This window comes from Candidozyma pseudohaemuli (assembly GCF_003013735.1).
Source record: "Candidozyma pseudohaemuli strain B12108 chromosome Unknown scaffold00007, whole genome shotgun sequence".
NCBI lineage: Eukaryota > Fungi > Ascomycota > Pichiomycetes > Serinales > Metschnikowiaceae > Candidozyma > Candidozyma pseudohaemuli.
In genome coordinates, this window is record NW_020194441.1 from 234,397 (window position 1) to 253,854 (window position 19,458).

The 19,458-nt window shown below is 47.5% G+C and overlaps 10 protein-coding genes across 10 annotated transcripts; 6 read left to right on the top strand and 4 right to left on the bottom strand.

Moving 5' to 3' along the window:
* Nucleotides 1–220: 220 nt before the first annotated feature.
* C7M61_003083 (uncharacterized protein) lies at nucleotides 221–754 on the top strand (the record flags this gene model as incomplete). The annotated part of the gene is made up of 1 exon (XM_024858438.1): nucleotides 221–754. One exon carries the CDS (start codon nucleotides 221–223, stop codon nucleotides 752–754), a length of 534 nt encoding a protein of 177 aa, XP_024713348.1.
* Nucleotides 755–1,008: 254 nt separating this feature from the next.
* On the bottom strand, nucleotides 1,009–2,124 carry C7M61_003084 (serine/threonine/tyrosine protein kinase; the record flags this gene model as incomplete). The annotated part of the gene is made up of 1 exon (XM_024858439.1): nucleotides 1,009–2,124. One exon carries the CDS (start codon nucleotides 2,122–2,124, stop codon nucleotides 1,009–1,011), a length of 1,116 nt encoding a protein of 371 aa, XP_024713349.1.
* A 1,455-nt stretch (nucleotides 2,125–3,579) lies between these two features.
* Nucleotides 3,580–5,493, top strand: C7M61_003085 (60S ribosomal uL23 domain-containing protein; the record flags this gene model as incomplete). Its single annotated transcript, XM_024858440.1, has 2 exons — nucleotides 3,580–4,177; nucleotides 5,081–5,493. The coding sequence occupies 2 exons, from the start codon at nucleotides 3,580–3,582 to the stop codon at nucleotides 5,491–5,493; spliced, it is 1,011 nt and encodes a 336-aa protein (XP_024713350.1).
* A 1,550-nt stretch (nucleotides 5,494–7,043) lies between these two features.
* On the top strand, nucleotides 7,044–9,425 carry C7M61_003086 (uncharacterized protein; the record flags this gene model as incomplete). The annotated part of the gene is made up of 1 exon (XM_024858441.1): nucleotides 7,044–9,425. The coding sequence occupies one exon, from the start codon at nucleotides 7,044–7,046 to the stop codon at nucleotides 9,423–9,425; it is 2,382 nt and encodes a 793-aa protein (XP_024713351.1).
* A 104-nt stretch (nucleotides 9,426–9,529) lies between these two features.
* C7M61_003087 (uncharacterized protein) lies at nucleotides 9,530–10,519 on the bottom strand (the record flags this gene model as incomplete). The annotated part of the gene is made up of 1 exon (XM_024858442.1): nucleotides 9,530–10,519. The coding sequence occupies one exon, from the start codon at nucleotides 10,517–10,519 to the stop codon at nucleotides 9,530–9,532; it is 990 nt and encodes a 329-aa protein (XP_024713352.1).
* A 1,260-nt stretch (nucleotides 10,520–11,779) lies between these two features.
* C7M61_003088 (uncharacterized protein) lies at nucleotides 11,780–13,162 on the top strand (the record flags this gene model as incomplete). Its single annotated transcript, XM_024858443.1, has 1 exon — nucleotides 11,780–13,162. One exon carries the CDS (start codon nucleotides 11,780–11,782, stop codon nucleotides 13,160–13,162), a length of 1,383 nt encoding a protein of 460 aa, XP_024713353.1.
* A 257-nt stretch (nucleotides 13,163–13,419) lies between these two features.
* C7M61_003089 (uncharacterized protein) lies at nucleotides 13,420–14,979 on the top strand (the record flags this gene model as incomplete). Its single annotated transcript, XM_024858444.1, has 1 exon — nucleotides 13,420–14,979. The coding sequence occupies one exon, from the start codon at nucleotides 13,420–13,422 to the stop codon at nucleotides 14,977–14,979; it is 1,560 nt and encodes a 519-aa protein (XP_024713354.1).
* Nucleotides 14,980–15,082: 103 nt separating this feature from the next.
* C7M61_003090 (S-formylglutathione hydrolase) lies at nucleotides 15,083–15,943 on the top strand (the record flags this gene model as incomplete). The annotated part of the gene is made up of 1 exon (XM_024858445.1): nucleotides 15,083–15,943. The coding sequence occupies one exon, from the start codon at nucleotides 15,083–15,085 to the stop codon at nucleotides 15,941–15,943; it is 861 nt and encodes a 286-aa protein (XP_024713355.1).
* Nucleotides 15,944–16,011: 68 nt separating this feature from the next.
* Nucleotides 16,012–17,076, bottom strand: C7M61_003091 (uncharacterized protein; the record flags this gene model as incomplete). Its single annotated transcript, XM_024858446.1, has 1 exon — nucleotides 16,012–17,076. The coding sequence occupies one exon, from the start codon at nucleotides 17,074–17,076 to the stop codon at nucleotides 16,012–16,014; it is 1,065 nt and encodes a 354-aa protein (XP_024713356.1).
* Nucleotides 17,077–17,180: 104 nt separating this feature from the next.
* On the bottom strand, nucleotides 17,181–19,100 carry WAL1 (actin-binding protein; the record flags this gene model as incomplete). The annotated part of the gene is made up of 1 exon (XM_024858447.1): nucleotides 17,181–19,100. The coding sequence occupies one exon, from the start codon at nucleotides 19,098–19,100 to the stop codon at nucleotides 17,181–17,183; it is 1,920 nt and encodes a 639-aa protein (XP_024713357.1).
* Between the last annotated feature and the right edge of the window lie 358 nt (nucleotides 19,101–19,458).

Sequence of the window (19,458 nt, forward strand, 5' to 3'; positions counted from 1 at the left end):
ATTCTCGTTAGGATTACACAACAACAAAATTTATGCCATTCATCGAAATCCAAATAACTCATAGATCTCCAGTCAATGAAAACAATTAAAGATTAATAGAATACCCTTCACCATCAACCCTTTAACGAAATAGTGCCAGTTTGCAGCCGAACCTGTACCTCTGGTGCGCCCCGGATACCGATAAACCAGCCTACTGACCATATCATCATTCTTCCACAATATGGATCAACGCAGAAACCTCTTTAGATTCGACGCCTCCATACTTCGTCTTCCGAAATCCCAGAAGCTCCGGTCGGCCGGAGTGTACCTTTCAGGCGCTTTGTTTGCAATTGGCTTTTGGTCAATGGTAGACGCTGCTGTGTACTCCAAGACGGTCAATGCCAGTGTTGTTCATATCACATTCGTTGATTGGATTCCATTTATTTGTTCCACGTTGGGTATGATCATTGTCAACTCGATTGAAAAGTCTAATTTGTTCACTGACGGTCAAAACTCGTTTTTGGGTGATGGCAACACACACGCCTGGGCAGCAAGGGTGATTTTGTTTTTTGGGTTTTCTTTACTTGCTGGCGGGTTGGCCGGCTCATTCATGGTGTTCATTCTTAAATTCTTGATGAAGCACTACACTTTCCCTACTTTGGGCATGGGCGTGTCCAACATTATCTGCAATGGTTGCATCATGCTAAGTACGATCGTCTTGTGGTTGTCTCAGAACATCGAGGACGAGTACAGCTACAGCTTGGCTTTGAACTAGGCGTTACAGCTGATATGTGTCATGAAGTGGTCCTATTGTGGCAATCTATCTAGTTACCCAAAGCAATATAAAAAAAGTAATAAAGGGTAGTGTAGGTAATTAATGGCTGGTGATTGCCAGGAAACACTGGCGTGGGGGGCATGATACTCCTTGAGCAGCTTGAAAAGGCGGTACGAATGTTGGTGGGACCAGCCTCAAGACTTGAGCGATGCGACAATGATTTCTATAAGCGGGATTCAGTCGGCATCGTTGCATTATCTTTTCAAGAACTGCTCCTTGTAAGGACCCATCAATTCTAGTTCGTACGGCGTAAAGTCAAACAAATTTAGCTCCATAGGCTCCTGTGCGCCTCTAGGGTATACCTGAAAGTTCTCCTTTTTTAGTTCGTGGAAGAAAGGGTGGGCGAGCACCGCTCTCGGGCTCGCTCTGAATTCAGGATCGTAAACAAGAATCTTAAGTAACAAGTCAATCACATCAGGGGGTGACGTCGAGAATATCAGCTCAAATCTTTCTTGCACGGAACAGCTGAACAATTTCGTGGAGAACATATTGCCTCTATACTGTGGGTTGCTCTTGAAGAAGAACGTCTTGGGTGGAGGGCCCAAGAGCTTTGAGATCTCCTTCAATTGCAACTCCGATGACTGTCCCTGGAAAATGGGCTTACCCAAAAACATCTCTGCAATGACACATCCCAAGCCCCAAATGTCAATCTTGGTGGTGTAGACGGTACATCCAACAATAAGCTCTGGAGCACGGTAGTACCGTGAGCAAATATAGCTGACGGAAGGCTGGTTTGGTTCTAGCTGCTTGGCGGACCCAAAGTCACACACCTTCAATCTGACGGTGGAAGGGTCAACCAATATATTGGAGGGCTTGATATCACGGTGCAGAATGTTAAGACTGTGCAAATAGAGCATTGCCCTTGTCAATTGGAAGGTGTAAGCCTTCATATGTGGGTATGGAATAGTGTACTTTGACTGGCGATAGTACTTGATCTCATTCTGCAAGTTTGAAGGTAAGCACTCCATGACAAGATTCTGGTAAACCTTACCGTCAAGCTGGGAGCGTTTATCAAAGAAAAACCGCAACGAGACGATGTTGGGGTGCTTAACGGTGCGTAATATCTCTAACTCTCTGCACTTGTACTCTGTCTGGGCCAAGACTCTCTTGATGGCAAAGGGCCCGAGTCTCTCGTCGCTGGGCTTGTCACTACTGTCAACGTATGCCAAAGCGGCCTCGACGACGGTACCAAAAGCACCTTCGCCGATCTTCTTGTACTCCTTGACGTACATGCGCTTGCATTCGGAGGTTTGGTTATTGACCACCTCATTGAGGATGTATTCATCCTTTTGGGCGTTGTCGGTCAACATGGTGCGTAAAGGCTCACGGAAACCTGGGATGGGGCTGGGTAATTAGCTGGTAATATTATTCGACACTGCGCTAGATTTCCAGTTTCGCCGGATGATGATGAGGCTAGTCGAGTGGTACGGAATCCCGACTTAATCGAAGGCGCGTGGATGGATAAAGTGGAACGATGCCGGGGAAATTGGGAATCTGACACGGGCGATGCAGGACGTTCAGATACAACGGTGTCACGCGGTCAAGAGGTCGACGTGGGGAGAATGGGTCTCTTAAGCGGGTGCTGAAAAGTCTAAAGCTGTGTTGTTATCGGATTTGACGGTTCGAGGTTGAGACTGGCGATGCAGGTTGTTGTCACGGTCACGTGCGCGTATTTTGGAAGGGTCCCCCCCAATCCAGTGTACCCCTCCAGGGAGACAATAGCGAGACTTTGACAAAAAGGTGTCTATTTTGGACAAGGTGCTTTTATGAAAATCGAGCTTTGTTTTGCGTGTCAGGGCTCTGAAAGACTAATTACTTCGCGGTACACCCCTGGACCAAAAGTAAGGCGGTGGGAGACAAGGCTGTGGGGAAGTTTAGCCGAGGCCAAATTTGCAATTGGGGAAATAGTCGGGTAAGACTTTTCTTGAAGTTGGCGGGAATGGAAAGGATTTTTTGTTTTGTCAGAGGCAAACCGAAGCTGTGGAACCTATGGCTGCGAAATAATCTAGGGGGTTGGCTGCATGGCCAGCCAATAACGACCATGACGTATGCGCCAGGGCACCATCACAAAAATTAGAGTTCGGTTGCTACTTTGCCTTTTGGTCATTCAATGGTTAATTATGTGACTTTGAGTTTTGCGTTTAGGTTTTGTAGAGTGGAAAGATTGGAACTGTGGTGTGACAGTGACAGAGGACAAGGTGCCAGCTTTGTGGTGAAGGTCCTCGGACGAAAGGATATGGGTTATTGGAGGGATGATTTGGGTGATTGGAAGTTTTTCGACTATCACGGGTTATGTTGATGGCCAACGAAAGGGACAATTGGGGTGATTCGTTGTATTTCGCAGCCATGTGTGACTGATCATGCCACCATCTAGTTGTGTTGATCCGACGTTTAGTTTCTCCAGTTAGCAAAGATGGACTATATCGACATTGGACGGTTCCTCGAGGCTTCGCTCGAATCTCTAAGGAAAATGCAGATACCCTTGACCTCTCTATGGCAGGTGAACTTACTCCAGTGCGAGGGTGGACCAGCATCTGAAGCACCACACAAAGACTCAATTCCACTTGCAATTCCACTTACAATTCCACTTTAGAAACGTTCAGCTGAAAATTAACTAAGACAACCGATTTCATTAAAATCACCCATGTCAAAGCTGGCCCACACTAGATACCCTCTGGATGGATCCAGTATCAACACACCCGTGCACCCTTCAACGAAAAAATCTCAACCTCAGACATCAACGGTCTATACCCATCCAAGACAGCATGTTCGCCGGCATTAGAAATGCCCTTATGGGTCGCCAGAGCATGGCATTTGCTGGTCAAAGAAACTTCAGTCTACTGAATCGTATGCGTGCTGCTGTGGAACAGGTCAAGTCAGACACTTCCCAGCTTGGTCCCATCATCAAGACCGACAACGAGAGAACCGTCATGTGGAAGATCTACGCCAAGTTCAACAAACATAATACCATTTGCTCCTTGTTTGCAGTCACCGAGGACTTGGACTTCATGAAGAACAACGAACACTTATCATACAACGAGAAAGTCTTATACTACATGCAATTACCACACAAGGCCAAGGTCACCGTCAGTGCGGGTATGCTAGGCTTCCGTAAGTCGCAGAGACAAGAGTACGAAGCCGGTTACCAGGTGTCCAGCAGACTTTTCAAGCTTATCGAGGAGAAGAAGCTCATTGGTCCAAATGACAAGATCGAGGTTGTCCTTTCCAACTTCGGCAAGGGTAGAAGCGCCTTTGAGGCTTGTTTGATGGGTAAGGAGAGTGCATTTTTAAGATCCAACATTGTCAGAATCTCTGACAACACCAAGATCAAGTTTGGTGGTAATAGAGCAAAGGCCCAGCGTCGTTTGTGATCCATGTATATAGCATACGGGCCAGAGGTCCACAAAAGAACATTTCAGATACTTGTTATGCGTAGGGTTTTTGATGTATTATTAATGGGGTACGATATTTATGTATGACTTGACTAGAGTGGACTATCGATGGCTGCAAAATGTGCGATGTCGTTCAAGTGAAACCATATCCAAGACCGTGGCAGAGTAACGTAGTGTTTATTGATTCATAGATCACATATCCGTCAAACACTAGTCGACAACTACTTTTCTAGATCTATTACATACTCTGTATTGCAATCGACTCCACCGTAGCGTTTTATACACCGATAATCGCAAACATCTACAACGATAATACAACCTTAAAACACTTTTCATAATCCGTCACCACTCTTTGTGGTAATGTATTGTTTCCATGTTAAAGGAATGTCTAAGGGTTGCTAGAAAGCCCGAATCTGGCAGACTATGGTACCATCCAGAGTGCGGGTTACAGCCCTAAAGTACTCCACGTGATTATGCGCACTGTAATATAGAGATTTTATAGTATGCCAGCTTGCAAACTGCCCTGTCTGCAGTGCCCAGGTGCCTCCGCGATGTAGAATTTTTTTCCACCAAAAACTTGAAGGATTCCTACTTCTGTATAACAACGATTCGAGATGGCTCCAAGTATGTAAAAATGCTACAAGATGAGACTTTGAGTGCTTCACTAGACCGCATGCTATTGATTGTCCATAATGAATTATTCCCCAGTGACGTTTCCCATGAAATATTGCCTTTTGCTTCCCGATGAAGAAGACTTTTCACACACCCCGGTTCCACACCACTATCCGTCAAAACACAAAAATATCGACCCCTTTCCTGAAGATAGCTCATGTCAGATTCTCTCCACAAATTTTGTGCTGTTACTAACCTCCAGACGCTGCTGCTGCTAAGAAATCTGCTTTGAAGGGTACCAACTCCAAGAAGGCCACCAAGGTGAGAACCAACACCACCTTCAGACTTCCAAACACCTTGAAGTTGGCCAGAAAGCCAAGATACGCTAGAACCGCCGTTCCTCACTACAGAAGATTGGATGCCTACAAGATCATCGAGTCCCCAATTGCCTCTGAGACCGCCATCAAGAAGGTCGAGGACGGTAACACCTTGGTTTTCCAGGTTTCCTTGAAGGCCAACAAGCACCAGATCAAGACTGCCGTTAAGGAGTTGTACGATGTCGAGGTTGAGAAGATCAACACCTTGGTTAGACCAAACGGTACCAAGAAGGCCTACATCAGATTGACTGCTGACCATGACGCTTTGGACGTTGCCAACAGAATCGGTTACGTGTAAACTTCATGCCCTCATCAGTACAATAGTGTAATTAATAAAACATACGGAGAAAGACGACGTAGAATAGATGTGAGATTGGGGTATTGCGAGCTTCCCTTATTAGCCAGACACTTACGACGTGATGGCATTCAAATGGTTTGAAGATTATAGACAACGTGCCATGCTTCATGCCATGCTTCACGAGCATTTACAGCATCGTGGCTTTTGGTAGGATCCAGCTAAAAACACCACTCATATAAACCACGACAACATAGGCAACCTCCATTAGTTAACAATGTCAATGATAGTGTCTCATGAAAATCATAACCATTTTCTCATCTATAAAAGAGCATTATAAGTGTCGAAGCCAATCACAAAGCTCAACAGCCTCCACTACCTATTCTTCAAAAGCCAGTCTAAACTCAACTTTTCTAATTACCCTCAATAATTCTTATACCACAGAACATACCCTCCGGACATCCCCATTCATTCTCATCTGAGTCCATCATATCAGAATGCTAGTCCATGAAAAGAAATGTGAGCTCCCTTGAAGCCTACTGAGGTGCCCCCTTGCACTGTCGATCTCGAACCTTATTCCTGAAAATATATGGAGAGTCCAAGAACGAAGCATATTTGCCGAGGCCAAATTCCATTCACTTTGAAACATTGCCATTATCTATTCGTAATACTAAGACTTGCAGACATAGAGACTGAAGCCGCAGTCGATCAGAGAACTGAAAACGCCAGTTTGGGACACCATATGATCTGGTCATAACCGTGCCTTCAAAAAAGCAGAAGCTTTAAGATACTGTCGAAAGTAATTAAAAAGTATACTCGTCACTTTTCAATGTACCATGATTATCCTCTCGTTCCTACAACTCGATGAACGTCCTACACCAATCCTAGGGCTCTCTCAATTTAGCCGATCTGGGATTTCGCAGCTAATGCAAAGCGGCGCAGCACCCATCGGACAGATCGGCTTCAAACCGAACCAAACAAAGAGAAGGTTGCAAGAATTCAAATATGAACCCTTTTTTATCGAAAAGTCTAAGCCTCGACGAATCCCTGAGTCGAAGTTTGCCGCACTTGCGTATTTTTTTCAAATCCAGATATAAGCTTCAGCCGGATCATAAGAGCTCGTGCTGTACAACCGTGTCATTCCTGCGCAGACGCGACAGCCCTAACCGAAACCCATCCCATGTTCCCGTATATATTTCTCTGTTTCTTAATAATTTGCCACACTCTTGTGGTAAAAGCTCTTTTGAATAATACACCCCAGAAAAAAAATCCCCATTGTTTGAACCACACCCCCTCGATTTCTTCCCTTTTCGCAGCCAAGCCAGTCGCGCTCCTACTCTGTTATGGTGTCTGCACACGGCACATGAGGGTACGCTAAAAGCTTCTGCTGTATACATCTTTTTTCTTCGCCAGAGGCTGTTCACCACCGAGCCTGAAGAACAGATTGCTGCTTTTCTTTCGTTTATTCGCAGCTTCTTCTTTTTTTTGTTGTTGTTCCTCCTGACACCTTCTTACTTTTTGGATTCTCATAAGCAGTTTCAATCAACAAGGGCATGTCCCACGTCACCAAGCTCCCCAGCGCCTTCAATGGGCCACAGTCGCCTATGCTCGCGTCCGATTCGCCTTTCCCATCTTTCAAATCGGATTATCGCTACAAGGGCGTTTACGAAAGAGCCGGTTTTGATGTCAATTTAAATCGCCGCCGTGGAAATCACTCCCCGAACGATTCCAGGCACGCTATACAAACAAGGAAGAAACCAGACTCGCCAGCTTCCCAAACATTCAGCTTCAAGTCGGCCAATGACTCCTTCAGCAAGAACCAGTCCCTGAGGTCGCTCCCCATGAGCGCTAGAGGCAACACCAATAACGTGTCGCCCGTGGAGTCCAGATCAAGCGCCGGCAAAGCCCCGGTGTCTCGCAAACCCGTGTCACCCACGGACCAGTACGTCACCCCAGCATCGGCTCCAGCATCGGCACACCCTGATTACGCGCCAGATCGCTTTCAATTGCCTAGAAAGGCTCCAAAGGAGCAGCAGAGCTACCCTGAATTCCAGGCGTTCCAGCCGTTCAAACCAGACACTGATAGACAGGTCGTGCTTGATGAGCAGGGCAATGCCCGTGCGTTGGGCGGCGAAAGCGCCTCTCCTCGTTCTGGCAAGAACATCAAGAACCTCTTCGTGCATATTCCTTCCAACAACCAAGAAGAGGAGGAGTTCTCAAAGCCTGATGCAGACTTCAACTCCAACTTGCCTACGGGCATGGGCTCTGACTCAGACTTCAACTCCCCTACATTCGACAACACAGAGCGTGTATCTACTGCGCATACCTCTACATCTTCTTCTCGTGAATTCAGGAAGAACAGTGCAGACTCTGGCATGAGCGTGAAGACATCCGAACTTGTCCGCAATACCCCATACCCAGCTCAGAACCAGATACCCGTCATTCAAGAGCACCAGGACTTGTCGACCATGCTTGAAGAATTTCGTCTGGACGTTGAGGAGCATAAGAAATATGATCCCAGAAGAAAGGCTTCTCGCACGGCTACAAAGCTGCCTGACAATGCATCTCTGTTCACACCAGACACCACCAACCATTCAATGAGACTTGACGACTGCTACAGTTCACAGCTGTCGTTCAATTTCACCAATGATCAAGGCGAACCTCAGAAGCCTCAGGAGGGCCTGGACTACGAGAACTTCCTTCAGACCTCTGCGGCTGGTGACAGAAAGCTCGCTAGAAATTCAAACCTTTCTACGATTTCCTCAATCATTTCGAAGTCGAACGACGGAGATGATGAGGTTGACCCTGAATTGCATCGCCAGTTGGAAACTCTCAAGGCTGGTAGCCAGGCGGAAGATTCTCCTGTTCTCAGACCAAATGACAATGAGTCGTTCGTTACAGCGCACAACCTGCCAGAGCATGCCAACAAGCCCCCTGCTGTCCCAGTCTTCAACATCCAGGATGTCTCAGAGAAGGAAGAGCTCGAAAAGGCCCACGATGAACCCGAGGTTCCCTCTGAAAACCCCTTCTTCGAGGGAGCTGAGGGTGCTGATCACTTTGAGCAAAGATCGACAGAAGAGCACGTCGAGCCACAGGCGGAGACCTACGAAGAAGAAGATCAGGTTGGCGCAAGAGCCCCTACAACTCCTTACAATCCAGCCAGCGAGTTTGACCTTAATCAGGAGACACCAGAGACGATCAAACCATTGAGCCCCAAAAACCATAGAATTGAGCAAGAGCTCAAGGACATGAACTTCAAATATGAATCCGGTGTTGATGAATTTGAGCCAGTGATCCCACCAAGAGCATCTCCTTCTGTCACTGGTGATTCAATCTCGCAGCAAAACCGCCCAAGCACTGCTGAATTCAACCCATTCCCACAGTCAATCATTGGTACGCATTATCCAAAATTCAGAGACAGTGACTTGCCTATGAAGACGCCGCCTGGACAGGGCAATTGTCGTGGTTGTGGCGAGCACGTTGAGCAGCAGGCCAAGGGATCCAAGAAGGCCATCTTCTCCAAGACTGGTGAGTTGTCGGGTCAGTGGCATAGAGGATGTTTCTCCTGTTCATACACTGGTTGCGATGTGAAGTTCAGCAAACATACAGCTTGTTACGTGCTTCTTGATAACGCGTTCTGCAACCACCACTACCATTTGCTTAATGGAACTCTCTGTCAAACATGTAACTCCGGAATCGAGGGAGAATGCATTGAGAATGAAATGAGACAAAAATGGCATCTCAACTGCCTCAAATGCAACAGATGTCAAACGCATATTAAAGATGACTACTTCTTGATTAATGGAGAGATTGTCTGCGAGCATGATGCCAGCACACTCATATCCCAAATGGAGGATGAAGGCATGTTGAGCACAGATAAAATTGAAAAGAGGAGAACCAGAATGATGTTCGTGGACCAGGTTGCGGAGTTCTGATGATCTTGATCGCACTTGTAATATAAATAATGGAGGACTTGTTACAGTATATAATTTTGGAAGCACTGCTTCCACCCAATAGAATGAAAATCGTAACCCGGCATCTAGTAATCTCTATATCTTTTTGGAGTTGCTTCCAAGTCTTGCGAATCAAGATCATGGTCTAATTTTGCTAGGCTATCTCTGCTTGCAATGTTCTGCGAGGGAGACTCGCTCTCCTCGGCGAAATCGTCATCCTCTGTGATTATGAAATTGTCGTCATCGTAATCGTTTGACGCCAATTCGAGATTCTGACCAGACTCAAGATCGTCATCGAAATTGCCAAAAATCATCTCGTCGCTTTGTGGGTTTTGGTGATATGACCTGACCTTCTTCTGCATCTTGACGTAGATGATATAACTAGCCAAAAGCAACGCTGATCCGGTTATGATAACGCTCACAACATCGATGATCTTGGCCGATGTGGGGCGATTGGCATCTCCAAGAGTCTTCATTGTATGGCCCACGAAGACGTGAATAAGCAACTTGGGTGATGTGATGAGCGATGCAAGGAAGTAAGTGAGTGTAGGAAGTTCCGGAATGGCAGCAAGAGCTCCGTTTGAAAGCGAATATGGCAAGGGACACAACCTGAGGAGCACGAGCACGAATAAAGAAGCGTCTTCCTTGAGGATCTCTGAGAATGCTCTAAATTGCTCACTCAGATGAACCATTCTTTCGGCCTGATTATGGAGAAGGTGGCGAAATACCAAGAATGAAGCAAGGGAGCCCAATACGGAGGCCGAGGCCAAGATGGGCCATCCCCATGGGAAGCCGTAAGTCATACCGCAAAGCATGGCAAGTGGAGTGAAGCCCAAGAGCGGAGGGAACCCCACGAAAAACACCAAAAGCCATAATATGAGCTTGCCGAATTTAAGGTCCACCCAAGCGTCAGACATGGTGACCAACAATTCCAAGAAGAACAGATGGTAGATCACCACAATTATGCTGATGATGATGCACAAGATGCCGCCGGCAACCAACAAGGCCTTCTTGGCTGTGGACTGTTGGGAGTACCAGTTCTGGTACTTCCTGCTTATGTCATTTAGCGAATCCATGGCCCCAGAAGATGAGTTTTGTAGCTTGAACATAGGCGCTTGTACTGGCAAAGTCTTATCACCTTGGCGCAGCCTTCTAGTGTGCACCACCGGGATGGTCGGTTCCATGAAGCCGACAAGGCGATGGAAATTTTGGGATTGGGGTGTTTGTGAGGGAGATTTTGAAGGTGTAGATGTAGTATCAGAAGCTGTTTTGGGAAGTTTTGGAGATACTGGTGGTCGTGTTAATCTGAGACAAGCCAAGCCTCAGCTGCAAATCCCAACGGCAGAAAAACGGTGATGTGTATTTCGTGAGAAGATTCTTTTCTAACTATTACCGAATCATTTTGAAGGAATTTGTAGGTTATGATTTGTATTTATTTATCATTTTTTGTTCTGTTGTGACGCAGAAACTGGGGTAGGTTCACGAGTTTAGTAGTACTCACGCTAATGGTTGCAAAATGTGAAAACGCACTTATCGTCAAATTAATGAACCAATAGTGAATTTTGAGAGAGATAGCATCACCTTGGTGACATCCAACTCGCTTGTTACGTATACTGTCACAAATTCATTTTGTCTCGTTTGGGGCGGAATTTAAATGTGGTGGGGACTTGCGACAATGACTTGGCTACAATGAGTCTGCGAGCCTCGGCTCTGAATAGGCGAAGCTTCGCTGGCATAAATGAATCGAATATTTAAAAGTTTGAAGGTATTTGATATTAGGTTGAAAGGCGGGGCAACCCTGAATTACGGATGTAGAGAAGATACTCTGAGTCGTGTAGCAAGTATGGTTACTAGTCTTTTTGTCAATGTATGCAATTATAACACATGGCATAATAGTATTCTTGCCATCGACGATTCAGTTCAGCACAGTGAGATAGCTGTACGTAGTCGGGAGTGTGAAAATTATGAAGGGTAACTTGAACGTTGTAGGGTCATTGCACCTGCTATACCCGCGAGGTGCTATTCTTTCCCATTGCAAATAAACCAGAGGTCATTCATATATGTTGGAACACACATTTATTTATTTGTAGAAACTTCCCGATTCTAATTCTGACTCTCAGAATGGTAAGTTGTGTAAGACGAAACAAAAAATGATGACCTTTTTGTCGCTTGTAAGTCAGCGAATGACCAACAGCTCATTTGAATCAACCAGGGTAACTACAACAAAATTCATGACACCCTTTGGTCTATATAAACCCCCCAAGAATGCTAGAATTCTGTTTTCTTTATCACCACTTATTTCTTCCCCAGCAATCTTGAATAAATTACGAGACACAATGTATCACGCACAAGAGTACAGAAAGAACATCAGCAGCTTTCACAGGAAGGCTGAAAGAGTCTCCTATCTCAATGAGACCCAACTTCCCCAAAACCACTTATTGACCAAGATCAACTTGAGACTCAAGAAGGACCAGCCTTTCAAGCAGTCCTTGAAGAGAACCAGTTTCAAGGTGATCAACTTTTTGGGCTTGACCGCCCCAGACCCCTCTGAGGAACGCCTCAGAGTTAGATGTGGATTCAGACGCCACATGTTAGAGCTTTTGAAGAATCCTAAGGAGGAGTCCATACTCCTCAAGGATAGACTCAAGCTCAAGGCCTTCCAATTTGCAGAGGTTGAGCCAACCAAACCATGCAATTCTTTCAGAAGCCACAAGTCAAAGCAGCCCTCCAAGCACTCTTCGAAGAGGCTGTCCAAGGCTTTTTCTTCCCACCAATCGTCTGTGTTCGAGAAAACTTCCCACCTTGTTGAGCCTCACAGTGTATCTTCCATGGAGGATGTTGCAACCGACATTATCGGGCCTTGGGTTGCCGTTCATTCTCTTTTTGAGAAAATCCCCAAAGAGCCTCTGAGCTTCGAGCAGCTCAGCGATTTCTTCCGCAAGGAGTTACACCGTTTCCAACACACAAAGACCTTCTTCACCAACACTCAGTGGATGGAGCGCAAGCAGGCCTGGAGGGACTTCCCCAATCACCTCGGCCTTTGCGCAGATGACAAGCTTTCCAACTTTGGGAATGTCATCGAAAATCTCGAAAAGAAGAGAAGGTCAGTTGCCAAGTCTGGCAATAAGCAATTGGCCAAGCAGGCTGACCAGATGTTGAATGAGGTTTACTCCAGAATTGACGAGGCCAACAACAACCACAGGAACGCCGTTCTTGCAGTTTACCACAACCACAAGCACCTCAAGAAGCAGATGCTCAATCTGTTGAAGGACTTGCACAAGCTTCTGCTTGATCATGCCTCCACACGCGAGAAGATAGCTCAAAGATTGCAAAAAAACGGGTCTTTTCCTGGCGCAGACAAGGTCATTGAACTGGAATTGAACAAGTTCCAGGAGATTTCTTTGAAAATTTACGACCTCAACAGCTCTGCAGCTTCCCTCCAGAAGAAGACCCTCGAGCAATTGCAATCATTGGACAAGGCCCATGCAAACTTGGCACGTTTTTGCAAGGGCCTCAATGACCAGCAATACTATCTCTCGAGAACGCTTGGGCCTTCCATGGTCTCCAAGCCCAGACACGCCTACAACTATCTGCCATACAAGAAGGCTCTCAAGGACCACCAAGGGCACTATGACAGGATGACAAGGTACACCGAGCTCCTCATTGACCGTCTCTTCGAGGAGATGGTTGGACTCTACCACGAGTTCGCCGAGGCCTGAAATTGGCCCCTCATCATTTTAAATGATCAATATAATAATAAATGAAATGAAACAAATATGTGTATAGCTCGGTGTATCTCACGGCGCTTGTGCTCGCATGTACGTCAACTGTGGACCCTGCAGAATCACCACCCTTGGTGCAGATACTAGGGAGAATCTAAACTTCTCACTTGCATACATAATAGCCAATCTGCACGAACTAGCTGCCGCACGAAACCAAATAATAGCCCCATCTTTCCTTCCCCTTTATTTTCATCATGGGCAATGAAACGAACTCAGAAATCCACGAGGATACTGCCGTGGGCCTGGATACGGAGATTTCCTCGGAGCTCTTCGACGCCTCCGAATTTGGCGAGACCTACATCCGAAAGTCGCTCATCCTTACCCACGCATTAGACGAGATAGGCTTTGGGCGATACCAGGTGGGTTTATTCTTCGTGGCTGGTTTTGGCTGGTTTGCCGATAATGCCTGGCCTTCGGCTACTTCCTATATTTTACAGCGTTTGACAGAGCAGGACCTGGTCCACTATCCAGAGGGGAGAGCGCCGTACCTCACTTTGGCACAGAACTTGGGTCTTCTTGCTGGAGCATTGTTCTGGTCGCTTTCAGCAGACATTATAGGTCGCCGCTGGGCGTTCAATTGCACCTTTTTGTTTATTGGAATATTCGGTCTCTGTGCTGGAGCAGCACCCAATTTCGCTGGTCTAGGCTGCTTCTGTGCATTGTGGAGCTTTGGCGTTGGAGGGAACTTACCGGTTGATTCTGCAATTTTCCTCGAAGCGCTTCCGACCAACAAGAAATGGCTTTTGACCGTCATGTCCATTTGGTGGGCCTTGGGGCAGGTTGTCACTGCCTTGATCTCATGGGGGCTCATTTCAAATTATAGTTGCGATGATACCGAAAATTGCGTAAGGGAAGACAATTGGGGATGGCGGTATTTTCTCTTCACAATCGGTGGACTCAGCTTGGTGATGTTCCTCGCAAGGTTCTTGATGCCGGTGTATGAGAGTCCATCGTTTTATTTGGCTCGGGGTAACGACAAAAAGGCCGTGGAGACAATTCATAAGATTGCTAAAATCAACAAGAAAACAGTCGATTTGTCTATAAGCGACCTCATTGCAATTGACGACATCGTGGGCGGTAAACACCACCGAGGTGCATTCAGAGAGAACGAGCTCTTGAAGTCCAAAATCAGACGGTACAATCTCTCGCACGTACGGCAGTGTTTTGGATCTAAGCGTCTTGCAATATCTTCGACCCTTGTCATTACATCGTGGGCACTCATTGGCCTTGCTTTCCCGTTATACAATGCATTTCTCCCGTCTTACCTTGAGCAAAGAGGTCTGGCAAATGCCGAACTCAGCGTCGCTACAACTTACCGAAACACGCTTATTGTGGCCGTAATGGGCGTCCCAGGAGCAATTATTGCTGGTCTCCTTGTGGAACTACGAACTGGCCGAAAAGGTGTGCTTTTTGTCTCGCTTGTCCTCACAGGCATAGTGCTTTTTGGATCCACCACCGCCAAAACGCCAGACTCCAATCTCGCCTGGAACTGCTTCTTCAATTTTTTCTCCAACATCATGTACGGAACGCTATATGCTTATACGCCCGAGGTCTTTCCTACGAAAATTAGAGGCACCTCAGTGGGTTTGGCAGCCTCTGCTAATAGAGTGCTTGGAGTTTTCGCACCCATTATCGCCATCTTTGCTGATTTGACCACCTCGGCACCGATTTTCGTATCCGGGGCACTTTTCTTGTTTTCCGCCATTTTGGTCATATTTTATCCCTTTGAGCCCCATGGCAAACTGAGTTTATAGGTAATCGAGAGCTGCGCAAACGAATCCCTATTTAGGCAGCCAGATCCGGTGCGCAAGTATAAGTAGCAGCATCTCTACCACCCCACAGATTCACACCATCACCATGTCCTTCACTACCAACGCTGAAATCGCTCAATTCCAGGGCACCTTGCACAAGTTGTCACATGAGTCGCTGACGACCAACACAAAAATGGATGTGAACGTTTTCGTTCCTCCTTCCAAGAACGAGAAGATCCCTGTCTTGGTCTACTTGTCTGGCTTGACTTGTACTCCCAACAATGCCTCTGAAAAGTCCTTCTTCCAATACTTTGCCACCAAGTACGGCTTTGCAATTGTCTTCCCTGACACTTCCCCACGTGGTGCCAACATCCAGGGTGAAGACGACTCGTGGGACTTTGGCACTGGTGCTGGATTCTACGTTGATGCTACTGCTGAACCCTGGTCGAAGAACTACAAGATGTTCAGCTACGTGCACAAGGAGCTCTTGACCGGCCTCGCAGGCCACTTTAAGCAATTGGACTTTGAGAACATCTCCATCACTGGCCACTCCATGGGCGGAATGGGTGCTCTTACTGGTTTCTTGAAGAACCCCAACAAGTACAAGTCTGTGAGTGCCTTTGCTCCAATCTGCAACCCAGTGGACTGCCAATGGGGTGAAAAGAACTTCGGTAACTACTTGGGCTCGGACAAGGTTCAATGGGCCGAGTACGACCCTACCCACTTGATCAAGAAGTTCAGCTCTGACAACCAACCCACCATTCTCATCCACCAGGGTGAAGCTGATGGCTTTTACAAGAACCAATTGAAGCCCGAGAACTTTGAGGCAGCTGCCAAGGAGGCTGGTTACAAAGGAGGTGTGGATTTGCACGTTGTGAAGGGCTACGATCATCTGTACTTCTTCATCAGCACTTTTGTGGAAGACCACGCCAAGCACCACGCTAAATACCTCGGCTTGTCGCAATAGGAATCTGGAGAGCTGGGCAGTAAGCTCTAGTATGTATGATATATCTATGCTCAGTTCTATTTACCTTGCTAGTACTTAGCGTCCTGCAACTCCTTGTACTTTGCTTCCCATGAAACACACCACTTCACCTTTGTTTCGTTCGTCTTGTTGACGCTTCGAAGAATGCTGATTATGCTGGAACACGACTTGCCGAATTCCTTGTCAAATTGCTCCACCTCGTCACCCAACTCATTATTCATCATGAGCTCAACCACAAGCTTGTCGACACAACGAACAATTGAGTTTTCTGTAGCGTAGATTTCGTCAATAACAGAGCCGGACGTCACACTAGGGAGCGATTTGTTGATAGAGAGGAAGAGTAGCTTCACCAACTTGAGCTGTTTGAGCCACAGCTCTCCGAATTTGATTATGTCCTCGTTATCAGCCTCATCTCCGGAGTCAGCCTCCTTATCGTCGGCTGGTGCCTCTTCATCAGAAAAGTCGTCATCAAGTCCAAAAGGATCGTCGTCGTCCATATCCTGCGGGTTCTTGACCCACTCCTCGAACTCGTCTAGACCATCCTCGATCAACGAAATGTTTAGCGTGGTCTTCAGCTGCAAAAACTTGATGTTTCCTTTTTCTATGAATTCTCCAATGCCATCACAAAGCAGCCACATCTTGCCCACAGAAAGCAATCTTGGGTTGACGGTGTCTGCATTCGTTTGTGCTTCTTCGTCCTCCTCCTCAGTATTTTTCAAAATGAGTTCCAATTCTTCAGCGAAGGCTTCTGCCGTCTCAATCAAGTCTTTGGATTTCGCTGCCACCTCTGTGTAAAATAGGCTGGATACCTTCTCTGGTGAAAGCTGTGAAAGTGCAGATATGAGAAACACGAATGTTTTGGACAACTCAGCCACGGTGTCGTGGACGGCATCGGACTGTTTCAGGATATTCTTGGGTGCATAGACAATGCCGACTTTTGTAGTCTGTGCTTTTATTAGTTTGGTGAGTTTGATGATCTCTCGAAGTGGATCCTCCACCTGGGCAGCTGGTATCTGTGTACTGAGTTCGGTTGGCTTATTCAACATGGCCAGCCAGAAATGAAGAGCCTCTTTGAAAGGCTTAAGCACCTTTTCTGCCAGCTTCTCGTCACTCATTGCCTGACTACAGTGGTGGTACTCTTACAGGTGTAGATTTGATGAGCATCTTATGTGCGCGAACCGGATTTGGCTGCAAAATGTGTTGATAGTATGGGGAAGACCTACCAATCCTCTTCTTCATCATCGCTGGCGGCAACCTTAGCTTTTCTTTTGTTGAGAGCGCCAGCCAATGCATCGGCAAGGGTCTCGGGCTGACCACCACCGCCACCACCGCCTGAGGATGGAGGAGGCTGATCACCCTTAGCCTCAGAAAGCAACGCTGAGGGCTTATCTAGCTGAGATTTATCAGTCTTTTTAAGAGCACCTATACCACCGGCACCTCTGATAGACGAGAGCAATGCGTCTCTACCGGCATCAGGCTGCGGCAATGGGGCCGAGGGCTCTGCAGAGCCCAAGTCAGGAGGTGGAGGAGGTGGAGGAGGAGCGCCACCTGAAGGTGCTGCATTTGCCTGAGGAGGCATTGGTGGAGGAGGTGGAGCAGATGCCTGTGGTTGTTGGTGTTGCTGCTGAGGAGGAGCTGGATGTGCAGCCTCTGCATCTCTCTGTGGGGGAAGTGGTGGCTGGTAAGACTGCAGTTGTTGTGGAGCAGGAGGCTGGTAGCTCTGCTGTGGCGGTTGTTGAGGCTGTTGAGGCTGCTGAGGCTGGGCCTGCTGTGGTCTAGCACCTCTTGCTGGTGGTGGAGGGGGAGCACCTCTGGCAGCACGAGGAGGTGGTGGAGGTGGAGCACCCGTTCTCTGAGGAGCCATTGAGCCGCCAGTAGGGTTAGCTCTTGGAGGTGGAGGTGGAGGAACACCGCCTCTTGGAGGAGGAGCGGGGGGATTGCCTCTCGCTGGGGGAGGAGGTGGATTGCCCCTTGCGGGTAGAGCACCTGGGCCAGAAGCGCTGTTATTGCGTCCTGGAGGAGGTGGAGGAGGCTGTATACCCTGGACAGGTTGACCATACAGCGAGGAGTGGGCACCGAAGAGAGGGGGCCGCAGCGATTGACCCAGTCCACTGTTTTGTTGGGTGATTCCCGGAGCAGGCGTGTTATACTCCATCTGGTTGGGGACGGTGTTATGGGGAAGTTGTGGGATAGGAGCCGTTGCAGGTGGGACCCTGAATCTGTTTTCTGGAACAGCAGCGAAAGGAGCCGACCCGTCTGAGCTCTGCGTATGTTGAGGAGTAAGCTCGTTTGGCGTGCTGAGATGTGTAGATGTGGGAGTGATTTCAGGCGGCGTCTGGGAAGGTGCACTGGCTGGAGGAGGTGGAGGAGGAGCTTTTTTGTTCTTTTTCGATGGAACCGGTGGACGGTCGTTATAGCTCTGCTGGTCGTCAAAGACGTTCTGTGGCGCAGTGTGTTTCCTGGGAATGGGCGGCTCGAGACCAACCAAGGGTCCACCCTGTTTGGCGATGTAGTCCTTGATGAACTCTCTGTTCTCGGCAATCATGTCCTCTGTGATACCTGCGGAGGCCAATTCCGCGTACAACAGACGCCACTCTGGCGGAGGCTGGTCGTCGTAGTAGAGCACACCTCTGGTTCTTCTCATTCTCTGGTCGGATTGGACATTGACGTACTCACCTCTGGGTCCGATCTTGGCGGCCTCAGGAGCCAATTGGCCCTTCAATGCAATGGCGTTCTTGTTTTTCAGGGTATCCTTCGACGCATACTTCTGTCTGTTGGATACACGCTTGAAGAAGTGGGCAGCATCGCTGGTGTCCTCAAATAGGAGCCCCACAAGGCAGTCTTCGATCTCGAAAGTGTGGAAGAACTTTCTATCCTGGTGGTACTCAAAGTTGACGTAGAGCTCCTGGTCCCACACAACACCCTTGGTGCCCAAGATGTCCACGAGCTTAAGAAAAAACGTGTGTCCCACCAAATCATCCACCAAGGCTATGGCACCAACGAGACCGGTGTATGTCCATTCGTTCGGGTCTGGATGCGCTATATAGAGTCTGGCGACGGTGGCGTCGATGATCTTATTCGACGCCTTGGGCACGGCACGCTTGACTTTTTCCTTGTCTGCCGTTGTGAGTATACCCATGCTGTGGTAGTTGGTTATCTAAGGTAGTAGTGAGGTGTTGAGATTTGGGTGCACTACGCAGCAACACCGATCCGGTGGGACACTTCTGGCGTTTTGATTTTTTGGGGGAGGGTGATACAGGTTTCTTTTTTTATAATGATTGATTTGTTTACTGATTTTGAGATTTTTTAGTTCTTTCGCTTGATGTGGTGGTCTTCGATGTTATCTGCGCCTAGGTTCGGCTTTTGGCTTGCACCTATGGATGAGACATTGCGATACCAAGAAGCTGGAGGTATTGTCCAATACTCAAGAAAAGATTGAAGTAAAAGTTCGGGAATCGTTCGAAACGACGATATGTCTCTCCTCTTGTTTCGTTACA